Genomic DNA, 19,587 nt, shown 5'->3' on the forward strand with positions numbered 1-19,587 from the left:
ACAGATTACAAGTTCGCAGACACTTTTCAGTGACACTATTCAACTATCAACGGTGTCTCTGAATTTAAACTGGTCTAAACTGAGATCAAACCTTCCCTAACCGCCTTCGGAAAGACACAGCGTTCCCCCCTGACCCACAGACCCACATTTCCTCGCTCACAAACCAGTAACCTCAGAAAACATCACGGACTGGAGTTGAACTAGTTCAACTCATTTCCCTCTCAGCTGTTCCTGAGGTCACAGCAAGTGCCTTGGCAGGACACGGACACCACCAGGCACCAAGTCCTGTGAAAACTCAGCTCTCCCCACTGTCCTGTCACCTACAGTTGACCCAACAAACGCTGACTGCAGTTGCCAAATCAATTTGTTTAAACACACGTCAGATTTCTGGCCAAGTATCAGTTGGCAAATGGGGAGTAAACGAAAAGCCTCGAAATCCAAAGATGCCACGGAGAAAAGTTCCTGAGATGCAGGGAAATGCTCTACGAAGTTTCTTCTCGAAGTGTCTCATCGGCTCTGTTTGGCTCAGACCCCACATCAGGGTTTTGAGACCAATTGCTCCCGAGATTTTATCTCCTCCCAGGAGCTGGCAAACACCAGGACAAGGGCAAAGAGCAGAGGAGGGGGAACACAGGCAGGTCCTAAACCCGAGCACCGCTTTGTTCAGAGATGTTCTACCAGGCCATGCTGCGCAGAGGTCTGGCTCGCTGGCAGCAGCCTCGAGAGGCAATCTAGCGCATTCCCCGGCTCTACAAAACATTGAGGGATACCCACGTTATGCTTCAAAGATGCTTGATGTTCTACTGAAGACCTCTGACGGTTGCTGGCTTGAATCCCACTCTCTCATTTCCTTTCTGTGCCATTTGGAAGTCTCTCCTGATGGCACACTTGGGTTTTCCTTAGTGCAAATTAAGGCCGTCAATCCTTGCCTTACTTTTCACAGGTAGCAGAGTTCATTTCCCTTCTTTCTACAACTACTTTTTGCATACTCAAACACAGCTCTTGCACCTTCTCTGCCTTTTCTCAAGCCACCTGAAGTTCTTTAGACTTTACTCACTGGCCAAAGGGCTAAGATACACAGCCCCACCTACTACTCTCTCTGGACTCCCTCCAACTTGCCCAAGTCTAAGGAAAAACCCGGACACTGCTCCAGGTGAAGTCTTCTTCCTCACACAGGAATATTTTCTAGCAGACCTGGGCATGCCTGTTGACGCACCCCCCTCCCTTTCCTCATGACTGAGCAGATTTTTCTGACATTTGAGTAACTGATTACACAGACTGAACTTGACAACTTCCCATTTGCCTGTGCTGAATTTCACTGGGCTTTTTTTTCCAATGACACTTCTCCGAAAGCAATTTGAATTATAATCCAGTCCTCTATACAATTTATACTTTGCAACTTCATCTTTTCCTGCTTAGCTAAAATGCAATAACCATACCCTCTATATTCCCTTATCTCAACCTTTAAAGAAAACATTGCCTATCATGAAACTCGGGACAGACTCCTGCAAAATCTCTCAACGGAACTCTTAATCACACATCATTTATTTTCTCTCGCCATGAGTTCTGTACCCACTTGATAGCACCTTCACCCCAGTCATTCCCCCTAACTTGCTTGTATCAAGCAGGACAGTGTCAGAAAAGCCTCGCCAAAAACATCAAGCCATATGACATCCGTGATTTCTCCCCTCCTGACAAGGCCAGTAGCTGTCACAGCAAGAACCGAGATCAATTTTACACAACTTGGCGTTGGCCACACTCAGTTGTTAGTCATCCCTTGTCACATCCTACGCGCCTACAACTAACTCGCTTCGTTAACTCCTCCAGTGGTTCTTCTGGCAACTGAAGCAAATGGATGAAAAGAAAGCCGGGGAAGGAAAAAGCAGAGAACCTGGAGTGTTTCCCCCTTTTTTTTTTTTTTAAATAGGTACTATATTTGCCCTTTCCCCTTCTTAATGGATTCCCCATTCATTATTCAGAGATAACTCTTAATGGATGCGAGATTAGAGACCTGACTGGAGCAAACAGAGGAAATGAGTTATGGTTTTCAAACTGCCTACGACTGATGAATCCACCCTGAGCAAACGGCAGGAGACAAGCGGAGACCGCATGCCCTGTTTACTGTCCTGGCCTTCCATTCTTTTGTTCAAACCTCTGGGACGTAAGAATACGCTCCAAAGCTATGGGCGTGCAATAAATCCTTCACATAGGCAACAACATTTGTGGAAGCTCTCCAAGCTAAAATAAACGTAGACAAGGACTATTAAGACAGCCAAGGAAAACGGAGCCCTACTGCACAGGAGGAAAGCGAGAGAACTTGGTTTGTTTAGCTGCAAAATGGAGACAAAGAAGGTCGTCCTGTGGGACTGGGGAAAGCAAAAAATCTATTTGAATTATTCTCATGCCAGCATTAAAGTATGCATAAGCGGTATCATCTTAGAGGTTTAACCAACAGAGAAAGGAATTTCTAGGACAGCTTTCCGGTTGACCTAGCAGAGACTAAAGAAACCTTAAAATGCACTATGATTTGCTTATGAAATATTTACATGGGTGCAACAAGAAGAGATTACATCCGATGATTTGTGAAGATCCTTCCAGTCCACACAGCTCAAAAGAAAGGTCTTTGACGTATTAAACCAAATAATTCCTAGCAAAATAATCCTAAGAATTTTATTACTGTCCCACTGTTTCATCTTATAATATTTTTTTAAACTACCCAGCAGAATATTGCATTGAAGAAACCGCACTGCTGACATCAGGCACGCTCTGGAAGCTTTAGCAACTGGGTCCAAGACTTTCCTTCACAAAGGAGCGTCTGTAAGGTATCTTCATGACCGGCAAATTTCAACTGTTTTGAATAAATATTCATCCAGGAAAAAAATAAATCTATAATGAGCGAAGTATCTAGTTGTTTTCTAGGAAGTCAGACTGATGGGCCAAGAGTCTCTTCCACCTGGAGCCAGGCACATGGTGAGTGGTCTCCAAAGCTCTCAGCAGCAAGAGTTAACTTTTAGCCATTCCTAGGGTAATTGCAAAAATTAATGAGACCGACCATACCCTAGTCAGTGGTGTGTCTGCAGCTTCGGCTGTTCACCGCCATACTTCTTAAACCCAAGAATTTGCATGTAGCAGGGAATTCCCACAGGTGTAACTGCTTCAGACAGCTATGCCGCTGCACATTCCTTTCACCTGGACTGGTGTTCCAGCTCAGACGATTCTTTGTGCAACAAGCTCATTGCTGAATAGAACAAAATCCTGAGGACACATTTCTAGCCACGTAAGAGTATTCCCAGCAGAGACACACTCATAGAAAAATGTTAGCTTATAGTCTTCTACCCAGTTAAGAGCTGCATACTGAAAAATGTAAGTTTCTGTTTCTAAAATTTGGAATCAGTCAACAAGATTGTAGGAAAATAGGGTGACACACAAATTTTATGTAAATGCAGGAGGGTGAGAGTAGCAGCTAAATAGGAAAAAAGAGAAACAATTTAGATGTCTTTGAATCTCTGAGTTACATATTTTTTGGTTTACTACAGAAGCAATTTTGTCGTCACACTGTTTCCATATTAATACAAGATTATCAAGTATGATTGTTCCGTGCACAGATGAAGAGAACTGCCCCGTTAAGAGAAACGGATCATTTGTCTTACCCAGCTCTGGATCCAGCCTTTCAGATCCCAACTTTCTGGCATTAACGATGCCAATCAGCGCCTTGCAACAAGCCTGCAGACACTGCCGGGGCAGCAGTCCTGCATACAAGCCTGCCCCAGGCACAGACGAATCGAAGAATCGTGCACTTTCTACCTTCTACTGACATGCACCTCCATCCCTCAGAGCTCCTGGTCTGGCGGGACAACACGCACCGACAGGCTGCCGGGAAAGCGTGAAAACTGGTACATGGGAGATTCACCAGATGGGAATCATAGAATCACAGAATGGTTTCGGTGGGAAGGGACCTAAAGGCCCATCCAGTGCCACCCACCACCCTGGGCAGGGACACCTCCCACCAGCCCAGCTTGCTCCAAGCCCTGTCCAACCTGGCCTTGAACCCCTCCAGGGATGGGGCAGCCACAGCTTCTCTGGGCAACCTGGGCCAGGGGCTCACCCCCCTCACACCAAACCATTTCTTCCCAATAGCTCATCTCAATCTCCCCTCTTCCAGTGTAAAACCCTTCCCCCTCGTCCCACGGCTCCCCTCCCTGCTCCAGAGTCCCTCCCCAGCTTTCCTGGAGCCCCTTGAGGGACTGGCAGGGGCTGGAAGGTCTCCGCGGAGCCTTCTCTTCTCCAGGCTGAACCCCCCCAGCTCTCTCAGCCTGTCCTCCCAGCAGAGGGGCTCCAGCCCTCCCAGCATCTCCGGGGCCTCCTCTGGCCCCGCTCCAACAGGTCCATCAACAACTGTTAGTCCTTACGAATCCCTGCAAAGCTCACTCTTCATACAGCTCCACACCTATAATTTGGTTACTCCTTAAGATCGGTTTAAGACTAGTTTAAGACTAGACATGTATACACCATGTGGCTGTTTAAGGAAAGTTGGAATTACTTACTACCCTGACTTGGAAAAGCAAATACGGACCTCTTGAAAAGGCTAATCACTCACCCCTGCTCACATAACCCCGCTCTGTTTATAATCCCTGGAAACCTATTTCTAAATACTGCAGTTATTCTTTGATAGTTTTCTGCCCTACCCCATCCCTCCAGCATTCCAGTGTCAGCATCAGAGGGTTTAGGGCTTGACTTTTTTGTTGTTTTGGATTCACTCTCACAATATCAACATCCTGTAAACCCACCTTCAGGATCACCCTCTTACAGTTCCCAGTTGTCTTCCCAGACTGCACAGACTGTGAGAGACCAGGAAGTGGCTGTATTTTCTGCAACCAATTTTCACAGAATATTCTTGAATGAATGGAAAAAGGGCTCCTGGGGTAAGTTCTTCTGCAATAATGGAACAGGATACATCATGATCCTCTTATTTGTCAAGCTCTGTTCTGAAATACCTGGCTGATCTGTGTTTTGTTTCCCCTCCATGTTCTCCTTTATTTCGTTTCCATTCCACTGAACTAGAGCTTCTCCCAGAGTCTCCCACTCCTGCTAGTGGATTTCCAGCAACTTGGATTTCCACTGTCCTTGACCTTAAAGAGTCCCTCCTCCTCTTCCGTGCCTGCTTCCACTATGTATTTTTAGATGACAGTAGTATTTCCTTTCAGCCTTTGCATCACCAGCATGAAAAACCTACATTTGATTTCCGTGCGTTCTCACAAGCACATAAGAGTCAGGCCAGAGTTTTTCCAGCTTCCACTTATAGGTAGTTCAAGAATTCTGGAGCCAGAGCTCACATCTGTGTATTTAACAGTCCAAAGCTGACTGTTCCTTTGTGAACTCCCTTGCAAACCCGTGTACATATGCAGCTACCACCACAGCTTGGTATGTGAAGAGCAGTTCCACAGCTTAACTTCACTTCTAGCAGGAGGTGTCCCTGCCCAGGACAGGGGCTTGGAACTAGATGAGCTTTAAAGTCCCTTCCAACCCAAATCATTCCATGATTCAGTGATTTCCTGTGTTTTGCATGTGCCACCTTCTAGCCTCACGCTAGAGCTGATGTTCTGGTACTGGAAAAGGAAATGAGTTATATCAATCCTTACCTACCTTTTCCAGCATACTCACGATTTGAAAAAAATGTGCTTTGGTCACTTCTCTGACATCCAGGAAAATCCTAATCTTTCAGTTTTTCTTTCTAAAATAGCTATTACACCCCTCTGACCATCCTACTTGCCCCTTTCTTTCTAGGGCACGCTAACCAGAATCGTTATTATGTCAGACGGTAACACTTCCCTGCCCACTGCAAATGACTGCACCCACAGTACATGAAAAATCACAGTTTTCCAATTGCTGCATTATGCTAGTAACTTCAGAGACTTACAGGATGCCTAAACCTTTTGGTTTCCATTTCAAAGCAATTCTGAGTTCCTGGACTGTACGATCTTACACTTCTTCATAGCTGAATTTTTAGCTCTACTGCTCTATTCCTCTAGAGCGTTTCATCACTTTCACTGTGATAACACCATCTTTTCCTGGAGCAGTCACCTCTCATGTTGGTTCTTTTATTCTCCCTCCCTTCTCTATAGCATGAGCATTACTGTATTTGTCAGGACACTCATCAGTGTCAACCCACCCAGGTCCCACCCTTCATAACTATTTCTACTCCCAAATCTTTACTTTATTTCTCCCAAATCCTACACTAAGCCTACCATTGGTGACTTTCCATCTGGCATCATACCATATACTGTCACATCAACAATTTTTCTTAACAGAGAAGTAATACAATAACCTAACCAAGACGACACTTGATTCTTCTACATACTTCCACCCAGAATTTGACACAGCAGTAGTCCTCCTGATGGACCTGCCCTGAACAAGCTCGTTCAGCACAGAAGAGACACGGAGCTGTTGGAGCGGGGCCAGAGGAGGCCCCGAAGATGCTGGGAGGGCTGGAGCCCCTCTGCTGGGAGGACAGGCTGAGAGAGCTGGGGGGGTTCAGCCTGGAGAAGAGAAGGCTCCGCGGAGACCTTCCAGCCCCTGCCAGTCCCTCAAGGGGCTCCAGGAAAGCTGGGGAGGGACTCTGGAGCAGGGAGGGGAGCGATTTTAAACTAAAAGAGTGTGGATTTAGATGAGATTATTATGAAGAAATTCTTTGGTGTGAGGGGGGTGAGCCCCTGGCCCAGGTTGCCCAGAGAAGCTGTGGCTGCCCCATCCCTGGAGGGGTTCAAGGCCAGGTTGGCCGGGGCTTGGAGCAACGTGGGCTGGTGGGAGGTGTCCCTGCCCAGGGCGGTGGGTGGCACTGAGTGGCCTTTAAGGTCCCTTCCCACCCAAACCTTTCTATGATTCCTTCAGATGGCCAGTCCCAAGAGCTGTGTCCCATCCTCCTCCTCGCTGGCAGCCCATGCACCCACAGGCTGGCTCAGCCTAGCTGAGGCTCTCCAGAACCTCCCTGCAGACCAACACAGTCCCACTTGGGACGCAACACCACCGCTCTCCATCTCCTCTTGTCCCAACCTCCCCCCTCCCGGTTTCAACATCATTTTGCAACAGGCACATTTACATTTGGAGCAGTATGAAAACACTTTAATCCTAGCTTGATCCTCACCGACCAGCAACCCCACTTTTTAATAGCTATGAAGTATCAAGTTGCTTATCACCTCTGGCAAGGTTTAACTCAGCTTGACCTTTGTATTCTGCTTTACTCCTATATATATATCTATTTTAGAGATCAAGGCACAACTGAGACGCTGCTACGTCTGCTCATCTTCCATGCCCAGGAAGAGTGGTGGGTGGCCATCCCGCTGTGTAGAAAGGAGCAGCACTCTATTAGAAAGTGCCGGTTTTACCTGTTTTCTGTAAAACTAATTGCCCATTGAGACTGCACCCCCACCCCAAGGAGTACAAAAGCCAGTACTGGCCACAGTAAACCAGTGACACAGTTTTGCAGGCAGCCAGAGAGCAACAACTAACCAGGACAACAGCACAGAAAGATTTAACATGTGGGTGATGGAGGATTACACGGATCAGCAAGAGGCAGGTCAATACAGTAATTTTAAACTGAGGAACAGTTTATTTCTATTGCCTTCTGTATGTGAACAGAAATACTCTGTTCACCTATGTAAATAACAAATGCTACTTAATCAAAGCCTTAACCACTCCCACTGACGTAGAAACCTTATTCCGTACGGGATGGGTTCGTTCAGCCACCACTTCTGCCAGTGATAGCTGACTGAACGCAGCTCCTTCGTAAACACTGAGCAACTCTATGTAAAGGAACTCCGTCATACTTGGGAAACGGCTAACAAATACTAAGTTCTTGACAGTACAAAACTCTGTCACCATCTGTCATTTCACAAACAGCTGAATGCCACTACTCTGGAAAAAAAACAAACACAGAGGTTTCAATCTGAATAAGCACCAATAATAATAATGGTGATGATAACAGCAGCAACAGTGATAACAAAACTGCCTTTGCTTCTAACAATAAAAGGGACTGTTAGGAAGCAAGAAAGCAGCATTATGGAGGGCTGGACAAAGATTTGGTGGCACTTTGGAGAGCCGTGGCTGGACTTACTCTCGTGGACTGGCCCAGTGCCATCACGGCCAGTATCCTGTCTCTGTCAGCGACCAGATGCAGCTCAGAGGTGTGTACAAGAAACCGGGCAAACTGACAGCAATCCCACAACCGGGACAACAGTTTTCAGATGGGGAGAAACCCCACAAGCGAAGGGGCGGTCATTCCTCCTCTCCGTTCTGAGCAGGGAGCTGCCGCACTGGTACAAGCCCACCTGAACAAGGGCCAAGGGTCCCACCTCCTGACCTTAAACTCTCTTTCCTCTTCACCATCAGCCTTTTGGTATCAGGTTAACCAAGTACGGAGCTGCATCCCAGTGGAAGCGCTACCTACGACTCAGATGATGTGTTTTGTTGATCCACCTATATTTGCTCCTGTGCATTTACTTCAGTTATAAAAGCACGAGCCATACTCTGCACGCAAGAAAAGCTACAAGAACAGCCTCGGGTTTACAAGGGAAACTAAAGCGTCCCTTCTTACTGAGCTGCCGCAGTGGGAGTGAAGGGTAACTCCGGCAACGTGTTACACAACTCCTAGAAGTGCAGGGTGAGTTCAAGTGCAGGAAGCGGTGGTTAAATATAGATGCTTTGCACAAAATATCTTCACCGAAAGACACTGTTGTTCTAGCCACCAAACCACTGCTGGGCAAAACTCCTTGTACAGGAGGAGCTGGAAACTACAAAGCCTAGATATTTTTATTTTTTTATTTTTATTTTTTTTTTCCATCAAAAGTGCATGTCATAGGAACTTCATTTTCTGCTTTCCAAGTTTCACCTCAAATGCGAAATTTTAAACTGTCAGGAACAAGAAGCAGATTCAGACAATGATCTCCCAACTTTGCAACATTTAAAAGTTCCAATTTCATAGAACTCGGCTCACCCAAACCCCTCTTCATTTCCCTAGGCCACTAAAAACGCGTACGGCTTCGTTATGGCTTGCTGCTTTGGCTACATGCACATTAAACATCCTCAGTATTCCATATTTTCAGTTTCTACATTTCATCGTGACTTTTTCCAACGTTTAATCTAACACTTCCTTTAAGTCATTCCAATGTTTTGTTCTACCTTTCTACCCCAGGGTGACTCGCAGCACCTGCCCTGTTGGGGTAAAAAAACGCAACACGAAATGATTGTTTGGTGTTACGGTTTGCTCTGGGTTGAAAAGCTGAACGTTAACCAGCTGGTGAACTCCTCCTGCAAGAGCTGCCCAGCGAGTCACTCAAGGAAGCTGCGTTCCCGCTGGCTGCCTCCAGCTCCTGCTCTCGGTTCCTTCCTTTCCGCCGCTCTGCCCTCGCTCCCCAGCTGATCTACACCCATCCCTCCCCACACAGCTCCGCCGGTTACCCTTTGTGGCTCCCCGCTGAAGCGCCCCAGCGCGCCGAGTTACTTCATCATCCAAGTGCTTCCTTATCGACCGGCTGCGCAGTTTATACAACAAAACCAACTTCAACAACTCTTTCCCTTGCAGGGCACAAACCAAAATAACTAAGTTGGCTGACTTCTGCTAAGGAGGCGCTCACGGGAGTGGGACATGAGAAACAGCTAGGGGACAAGGTGCACACTCCGAGTGATGGTAACAAGGATTCAGAATACACTCGTTAGGAAGGATAGTCATTCAGCCAGTCCTACAGCATTGGAATGACCACCTGGATAGAGGAAGACCAATGCCACCTCCTAACCAGACTCCATCCATCTGCATCTACAAACGTCAACATTATCCAGACATAAAAGAATTTTTAGTAGTAGGGGCCAAAATGGGCAAATGCAAGGTCCAAACAAATGCAAGTTGTGAACTCTCGGTAGAGCCGGAGAACGCACCAGCAACGCGCACAGGGCTGAGCAGGGAGGGCCACGCGAAAACAGAGGCCAGGAGAAGCCGTCAGCTTTCCTGACCTGACTTGTTACAGGCCTATTAAAATAGGAGAAAAATCTCGAGTTAGACATGCACAGCAAGCTAAAAGGAAAGAGTTTTGCCTCACATTAGACTTTCCTACAGAAAAGCAGTCATGCTTTCAGCCAGCTCAGAAACTCTCCAGTTTACTGTGGCAAAACATAAAATTTGAGTGCAGATGTGGATTGCACTTTCTTGCAAAGCAAGGCTACCACTCAATTTACAATCATAAACTCGAGGCAGCTCCTAATTTAAAAATCCCAGTTTTCAAACACTTCCCACTAAATCACAGACTGCGAGGATCCCGTCCTCCCAAAGAGGAGACTCGCCTGCAGCCTGTCCAAGGGAGCAGTCAGTAACAGCGGTTATAAACACAACACACACATCTCTTCCCCACTTCCCAAAGAACGTTTAGGGAAAAATACAAAACAGTTACAAAATTAGATACCTGAACGTCAACCCTTCTCACAAAAACCTGCCTCTGCAAGCAGCCATCCAGCAGGATGCCACCCCGCAGCTTCTCGGGTACGTTACTCACCATATCTGTAGCTTGATCTTCTTTCCTTGTAATTCAACGGTTTTAATCTTGAAGTCTATCCCTAAAATAAACAAACACATAAATAAGTAATTAGGATCTACTTACAAAAAAAAAAAGAAAGCAATTCCACGTCAACTCACAACTGCTCTAGACAGAAGGGCTTTTTTTCTTCTTTTACTTGAATAATCGGGTAAAGCAGGGATGCCCGAGGAAGCTAGAGTGCAGGAGGAGCGTGCCAACCAAACGGGGCCTCAAAGTCTACAATCGGGCAACGGACACCTTCAGGTAACACTGATGAGATGATCTGGCTTGTAAAAACCTTTAAGTGTCTTGCTTATTTTCAAGCAAGAAAAAGATCAGGTTTTTGCCATTTTTCTGGAGAACTTCCACAAAGGAGAAATTTGGGAGTTTGGGTATAAACTTCAACATCCTAAACAAAATAGCAAGCTTCCTTCTTGGCTTTTTTAAAAAAGATTCTTTCCCCAAAATGATTAAACCACAATATTTTGCATATGCTGACAAATTACGTGAAACATTGTGAAATTTTGGGTTATTTTTTTATGCTTATACCTAATCCTTGTGATACCACCAATTTCAGAAACCTCTCAAAAAACCTACTTTTTCCCCCCCAAAAAAATTTCTCCTTTCCATTAATCTTGTTCAAGTAATCTACTTGTAAGAATAACATCAACTACAGAAATCCTAATTCTTGTTACCTGTTTAGCGTAACTCGAGGCAGGCAGCACGAGAGCCTACACCAGAGCATGTGACACAACTCCAGACCATTAAAAATAGTCATCTGGCTTTTTACACCCTTGAAACGAGCAGCTGAAGCCCTGAACTGTCTCTCGGGCTAAACGCCCGCGCGTGGTTCACAGACGGCCAAGCAACGGGAGCAGAAGGGTTGGGGCAACACGAAGCTCTCACCCAGCAATAAAAGGCAGATTATCGGCACAAGCCGGCACCCGACCGCCACGTCTCCTCCTCCGGGTCCAGCCCCGCTCCAGCCGCTGACGTGTGTCACCGTGCAAAGTGTGTCACCACCACTCTCAAAACCCAGAGTAAGCAGAAGCCCTCCTGAGAGCACGTGAGTAAGGTTGTTTTACCAACTAACACAAAATAATTCACATGTTAATCTGGGGCAAAGCTGAAGCGGTATCACAAGGAAGTTCGTTATGCCCAGGATTTGCAAGGAAGGACTGAAGGAGAACTGTCCGGAAAAGACTTAGGGAAGAAGAAACCATCAAACTGACGACAGATCCTTAGCCGAGACCCATACTGAAACCAGCATTTAATACTGCCCTTATTAATTCTGGTGTAATAATTGCTCTATCTGAAGCCTACTGCTTACGAAAGGGAGAGGCACTATACGAAGGATGATTAAAATAAGAAACTGATGACTTGAAGGCAGAATAAAAACCAGGGATGGGTGTCAGCAGTACAAAACCCAACATTACATGCCCATTACCCAAGAATTTCATTTCTTCTGGGAACCAGCAACTGTTTTCAGATGACAAGGACAGACGGAAGGCCGAGACGTTACCATTTCACTTTCAGGGAGCAGCTCTAACCCGAGGGAGAGGCAACCCCAGAATAGGCAAATACAGTCTTGCTGGCACCTGGTGAGACATTCCCATCCGCGGCAGGGAAATCCGACCACAGTTGTTTCAGCCCTTGGTGAAAGCTCATTTGCGCAGTGGGTACAGACTAATTGCTCTCCCCCAGAAGAGGTGGGCTCGGGGCAGATGCCGTGCAGGCCAAGCCAGGACAAGGACCTCTTCCCAAGCACGAGAGGCTTGAGGACCACGTCTTGTTTCAACCTTCTCTTCCCAGAACTGCCCACAGGAATGATGAGCAGAGAGTACAGCCAGCGGAGCAGGAAGACCACAAGCCATCTCCCCAAAATGCCCTGGCAGTAATTACCTGCCAGAGGTCTGACTTTCAATTCAAATCGGAGAAACAACACTGATAATTTTTCATACTTTCCAAAAATCTGTTTATATTTAGACTTTTTAAAAGGCAGCAGCTGCAACCACAAACTTCCCCCCTAAATCTACAAGGTCATTTCATACCAAGTAAGATTAAATAGAATTTATGAAACACACTTATGTAAAAAGTCTACATGGGAAGTCTGCTTTAAACCCCACCAAGTCCAGCTCCTTTTAGCTCTCTATACTGCACACGCACTACTTCATTTTAACATTGAAGTATTACATTAGTGGAGTTTTTTCGCATAAAAATGAGGATGCCAGAGCCTCTCTGGGAAAGGCTGAACAGTTTTAGGTGGTGGGGGATGAGAATCCTCCTCCCACAGGCCTGTGTCGTGCAGGGGCAGGAACGGGGACGGCACCAGGAGATGGACACCTACCGCATACGCAGACAGAGAGGAAAACGGCAAATAACCCTTAAATGAACACCAACTGCAGCTCCTCACAGAGCCTCTCACAGTTACCAAGTATTTCCTAAACACGAACCAGAGTGTAAAGGGGCAAAACTCCCTATTTCTAAGGGCTTAAAGCTGTACAGTGACTAAAGGCCGAGGTCGTCCACTAACTCCAGGGTGTCAGCTTGGGACCTTCAGACCTCTGCTTCAGGTCAGTGCTCCGTTTCTTTCCAATTAGCCAAAGCAGTACTTCATCACTTAAATTTACGAATCAATACAGCTTGTATTATATGTATGTGGTTTGAAAAATAAACCCGCTGAATGATTAATAGCCAACATACAAAGCTGCCCCAAATACACTTAACTATCCTCACATTTTGTAGCCTTTAACGAAGTTGTGTGCTAGGATGCAGTGCTCCACAGCAACGCTAGCAAACAAATGAACACAGCGTTTGCCAAGAGATCATAAATAAAAGTATTTTATACAGCGACACTAACTTTTAGGTTTATACAGCGACACTAACTTTTAGGTTCTGCCCAGATAAAGCAGGAAGTTTGACAGCCACTTTCTATGCGTCAAGATAAAGTAAGCTATTAACCCAGCCAAGGAAGTTAACTCTTCTCTGCACTGAGAGGGATTTAGCTAACTCTAGTATTTGGGGATAAAATAAATCTCTAATCCCATGTTATACTCAGCTTCCATTCCAATTACTTTATAATACTAGTTCAGCCTTCATAACAGAAAGACCGTTATAAATAGCAACGGCTATTTGCCTCTAAACACTTTCAAAGTAGTTTTAGCAGACTGGAAAAGCTAGGCTCCGGCATGGCTCTAATGCCCGTTCGGTTCGAAGTTGCCAGCGACATTGTGCCGGCAGAAACACAAAGGCTTCAGAGAGAAGAGATTACAGGTACGGGGAGTTTCCAGTAACATTAAGCTCAGGCAGGAGTTTAAGAGGGTAAGGGGGATAAAAATTGAATGGCATGCAGAACGGACATGTACTATCACAGGAGAATAATGGCAGAACCAATGAATTAAAGATGAGCATGAAATTACTCCCTCATTAAGTGCCGATAAGATATTCATTGACTTCAACAGGGCAAACCAGAATTCACAGGAAAAACCTGAAGTATACTGCCAGATTATTAAACACTTAATGTAACTCCGTACTTTCAAATAAAAATGTGGAAGTGTTTGTTACTCTTCAGTACAGCTCACACCATTTAACAATGTCTCCTTACAGAGAGATCATCCCAGGCTTCTGGCTCACCTCTGGGTTTCCTTCTGATTTCAAGTCTTCTACCAGTTGCTTGTAGCAATTTATCATAGAATGGTTTGGGTGGGAAGGGACCTTAAAGCCCCCCCAGTGGCACCCCCTGCCCTGGGCAGGGACACCTCCCACCAGCCCAGGTTGCTCCAAGCCCCGGCCAACCTGGCCTTGAACCCCTCCAGGGATGGGGCAGCCACAGCTTCTCTGGGCAACCAGGCCACTGAAGTTAAGCTCCTCCACCCCAACACCAGCAGAGGTTATCGTCAGTGACTCCCGACAAAGCATTCTGGCTTTATTTGCGCAAGTTTAAATATCTGTCTTGGTGAATACAGAACTATTTGCTGAACGGTTTTGAGTTTCCATTGCTCTCAGACAAAAGACATTAATGAAGACCCAGGACTTGCGTCAGCAGAACAGTGTTTTAAATCCATAATCACTGCATGCAGTTATATATCACTTTACACCCTCTTGAGCCCCTGCCAAGGTTTTGTAAAGATCGCTTATGTTGCTAAATTGCAAACTAACTGTTCTCGAAAAGTGAAAGACAACGCCATCAGTACGAGGTGGGGGGGGGGGGGAGAAAAAGTTATTTTCCAGTCCATTTCAGAGCTACAAATGATGAGCTGGCCCTTTTCAGACTGACCGAATTTTGTTTGCATTCTTTCCAAACAAAGAGAGCATTCAGCTCGGTGGGGACGCGGGGCGGCGGGAAGCGGAATGTAGGGCAGGAGAGGGGCAAGGCCACGGTGCCAGGAGCCCGACAGCCAACCTGCACCTCGCAGCAGCGCCCAGCACAGCCTGTACGCGGCACGTAAAGAAGCACAGTTTGAATTTCGTTTGTTAGTAATTGCTTTGCAAATATACTTTAACAGCACCTTGTATTTTCAACTCGAGGAAGAAAAGCAAATGTGCACAAATTCCTACTCAAGTCTCGTGTCTTCAAGCTGCGCACCTTTGTGCTGCTACAGGCTCTGGCAACGGCCAGTTACTCTTCTTACCAGTGTACGGAAACTGCGGCTTCAACACCCGAATTAGCACAGCAGGATTTGGGCCACATTCACATTTTCTGACAAGCACCAGGAGCCGCCGGGCTGGCCCACTCCGCCTGCAGCCCTCCCCGTGGTCACCGGCTCCAGAGCATGAGCGACAGCACTTTCTCCAGGGGTCTAGAGGTGACATCCCCCCACTAATCCACTCCAAACAACTAAAGCAAGGTGGAGCTCTTGCTAGTGATTCCATAGCCACAAAAGGACATGAAACTTATCTTTACTGCCTAGCTTTTTAGAAATTCCAGCGTTAAGCAAAGAAAGAGACAGCCCAGGCAGAAAGAAATCTATCTGCTATCTTTCTTTGAATTAACAACTACAAATTCACAAGGAACACAGCCACGTCACTTACAGCACATTAACACAAGCAGTACAAGCTCTAACACACCGATTAGCAGAAGTGCAGCATCTCAGACGCACAGAGAAAATCAGCATCCTTCAGTAGGGCCCAATAAACAGCCCTGAAATGCTTTTATTTAAAAAGCAAAAGTGCAATAAAAGAAAACTTACCAACAGCAGGAAAATACAACAATAACTAAGCCTGGAAGCTTTTAAAATTAAATTGTAAATTAAACTGTCAATTGTAAGGCTTTGTTTAGTCTTTGTGTACAACTATCTGATTAAGAGATCTCTCAATTCTCAAGACAGATTTATAAATTGCAAGACTTTCTTAAGCTTAACAAGTTAACACAGAAGATGACTTCTGAAACAAACTCCTAAGCCACCTACTGCTTTATCACGTTCATTGAAGTTTTGGGTGCAGCACTAAGAAAAAGACAATTCCTCTAATCCCTCCCAGCAACAACCTTTCCAAACACATTGAGTCCAGAATTATAAATGCTCCAAAGTCCATGTCAGTCCTGCATACAAGCTTTAATAATCCTGAATGTTATTTTACTAAGAACATGCAGACATTAACATTTATTATCAATGTAGCAGTTAAGATCAAATATTTTGTAAGAAAGCTTCAGATGTAAATGTACTTTCTCCTTCCAAAGTAAGCCCAACACAAGCACATCGGGCAGGAGGTGAGAGTTCTGGTTCTAATTAAGCTGTTAGTGACCTCAGTTACCACTTAGGTCTTTCAAAATATTTATTCTACAAGGTATTCATACCTACACAGTATGAATATACAACATTCCCAAGCACACTCTGCATTTTAAGTACAAATACTATTTTACATCAATTAGCTTCCTATAGTTTCTCTCCTTCACACCTTCAGCACAGAACGGAGTCCCAGCCCCGGCTTTTCCAGGTGTCACACTCGATACAGGGAGCTGGGGCTTTGCTGGGACACTGCTGTGCACAAGCACGAGATTCAGACAGAAGAGCTTATGTCGGAGGAGCAATGGCAAACCCCAGGGCAGGTGACTGCTTTGTGCCTAGGCACGCTGCCACCACTCGATGCCAGCTGCACAGAGACCTGTGCAAGTACACACGGAGTACACAACATACACCAACCTGTTCTAAAGACCCTCAACTCCTCATCTTATTAAAAACAAACAAACAAAAAACCAAAAACCCCCACTAAACTCGCTTCTTAGCAAAACTTAAATTGAACTCTGTTTTGATACTTCTACTAATACTACACATTAACAGGTGGATCTCTGTGGCTATTAATTCTTTGTGAAGTCTTGCTCAGGAGAAAATGGCAATAAAACAATAAAAGGAGTCACTAGACAACGTCTCAATCTCTTGCTCACTAAGGCAAGTCCGAAGGAGATTTTCAGAGAGATGGAGACAAGGAGGAAACCTGAAAACCTGGACTTCTTGGCTTCTTTTAAGCAGTATTGAGAATTTGTAGATGTGGGTAAAAAATTGATACTTTAGGTCGCAAGTACTTTCTCTAACAAGACATTTATTCATCCAGAGCGAGGGATTACATTGCACTTGAACTCTTCCTTGTCCTTAGCCCTGATCACGTGTAGCATGGTCAGCTACTTGGGAAGGAGCAGGGAAGACGGAAAGGAGGTGGGACCAGCAACAAAAAAACAGGTGATCGAATCAAACCGAGAAGCCTATCGATGCTTTAGAGCCTGACAAGATGCAAACATACTGCGCCCTTAGTCTAAACTCAACAGGCAATACTAATTTCGTTCATACTTTTATAGGAGGACATGCAAACAGTTATCATGGCAGCTCCACACCTCTTGGTTTTACAGTACTGAATCTGCCCTCCTCTCCAGCTTTCAAATACATTTAATCTCACGAGTAAACAAGATAGTGACTAAGTAAATAAGACAGCTAGACTTCCTTTTTCAGGAGAAAGCTCACGTCACATGCACTGCTGCTTTCCTTTCATTTATGTGTACACATGCATGCAACACAGATGTATCTCCAGCCTCCAATATGTACTCACTTGTACAGCTGTCAGTACTTGTATGTGCCTTTTCTACGCTTAGGTATGGCAATGAATTCATCGAAGAAATAAAAAAATAGTGTTATTGAACACAAACTTCCATGTAAAACAAACAGCTCCCCTCTTGCTTTGAAAAGGTGAGAACCAAGAGGACTGAATGCAAGTTGTGCCAAAATCACGTAAGTCCTTGGGGCCCCCTTCGCGTCCCAGCCCCACCGACCTCTCTCGGAGAGCTGCAGTCAGTCTGGGATCACACACCACCACCCCAACCCACCGCAAGATGAACGACTGGGTCAGACAGACCAGGCTACGGAGGCCTCGGGTCGGGACTGTCTTTAGGTGGCTCATTTCGGAGCCAGGGACCTCAGGTTTCTCCCCGGTGCTCGGCTGTGCCGTGTTCTCCCCCTGCAGGCGGGGTGCTAGGGAAGAGCACGCACGGCCAGGAGCAAGGCTCTACGCAGACAGACACAGGCTCAACCGCAACCCCCGCTGCAGTTCCTCCCCTTACAAAACCAGGGCAAATTACTTACATGTCTCAAGCCCATTTTATCACTTCAATAAAAGCAGCTAAGACAACAGCTCAAGACTGACACATGGAGCAAGCTACGCTCTCCAGCAAGCCTTTTCCTTTTGTCTCATTTTTCTTGACCTCACACGAAAACCCGCCAACGTACCAACTACTGCAGGCGACCCCAAAAGCTGAAGGGACATTACCCACTACAAGCAAACACTGCTGGAAGACAAAGCAAAAACAAGGCACCTATACGAAAGAAAATTAATAATAAATTTAATAATTAATAGATTAATTGAACTTTTTTCAAAAACTAACAAGAAGTTTCTGAACCTGCCTGTTCTGGTTAGCAGAGGGGAACAGGTGGGAGTGGAAAAACAAAAGAGAAGAAAACTGTACCAGGTAGCAACCACCAGTCAGTGACCCAGGTGTTATTCTGTCCTCAAGGTAATTTTAGTTTCACTGCAAAACCAGAATTCTATAGCTACGGCAGCAAGCAGCTTGTAACTTGCTTTCCAGCAACTGAAGGTAAGCAGTGGAGTCAAACACGCAGCCAGATGCGGATGGGGAACGGAGGCGGCAAACGGGTATCACTCACCAGCTGAGCACACGGAGCCAGGCCATAGATTGCTGCTCTGAGCCTACAGTAACTCCATACAAACTGCTGCAAAACAAAATAACCTCCAAATAACGTAGGGTACCCATTGCAGACAGATGACAGACAACACTTAGCAGTTATGCCAGACCACGCTGCAGATTCCCGTTCATTTAACTAAATGCCTCTACCACACTGGTCAGACCGAAAATAAAAGCTTACCAAAAAAAAGACTACAATAACTCACAATACAAGCTTACACGAGAGAGTCTCCCTGCAGTCTCCAGAGTCACCATGACTCAGGACGCCTATTCAGCTGCAGGCGAGGGAGCACCCACAGAACTTCTCCAGCCAGAGCAGCCCAGTGCCAGGACCTGCAGAGCCACGGCAGCCCAAGCAAAGGGGCGCCAGGCGATGAACCAAGGCAGTGCAGGACTCCCCTGGCCACCATGGCTATGGGGAGGGCCAGCAGCAGCCCCCCAGGGACAACACAGAGGGTATCAGCAATCACAGAGCGGTGACACTGAAAGAGCCGCTTGCCTGTCTTTGCTGTCCTCTTCTAAGCTTTTAATTCCATCATTTTTGACATTTGATGCCCAGGAGCATAACAAAGTTCTGGAGATATGAGCAGACTATGTATTTATGTGGTAGAAAACCAGAAATTCAATGGATTCATGTGTTTCATCATCTCTGCAGTAAGTTTTTCCTAGTGCAGCGTGCAAACCAGAGCAGCCACATGAACTCACTCTTCCTGCTCTGCAAGGTTTCAAGTCGTGACAATTCAGCATTTACCGAGCACCAGAAGTTGCATCTAAATAAAGGAACACATCCCTTACGTGAAACCCTAGGAAAGGTACTCTTGGTTAACTCTAGCAGTCTAAGAA

The 19,587-nt window shown here is 45.9% G+C and overlaps 1 protein-coding gene across 1 annotated transcript in view; it reads right to left on the reverse strand.

The window, feature by feature from the left end:
- RAB10 (RAB10, member RAS oncogene family) overlaps positions 1 to 19,587 on the reverse strand; it is a 48,343-nt gene that overhangs the window by 9,640 nt on the left and 19,116 nt on the right. Inside the window, exon 2 of the mRNA XM_074582287.1 lies at positions 10,539 to 10,599. Coding sequence (XP_074438388.1) covers positions 10,539 to 10,599 — 61 coding nt within the window. The remainder of the gene's footprint in view (positions 1 to 10,538; positions 10,600 to 19,587) is intronic.

Source organism: Larus michahellis, chromosome 3, assembly GCF_964199755.1.
Source record: "Larus michahellis chromosome 3, bLarMic1.1, whole genome shotgun sequence".
Classification (NCBI taxonomy): domain Eukaryota; kingdom Metazoa; phylum Chordata; class Aves; order Charadriiformes; family Laridae; genus Larus; species Larus michahellis.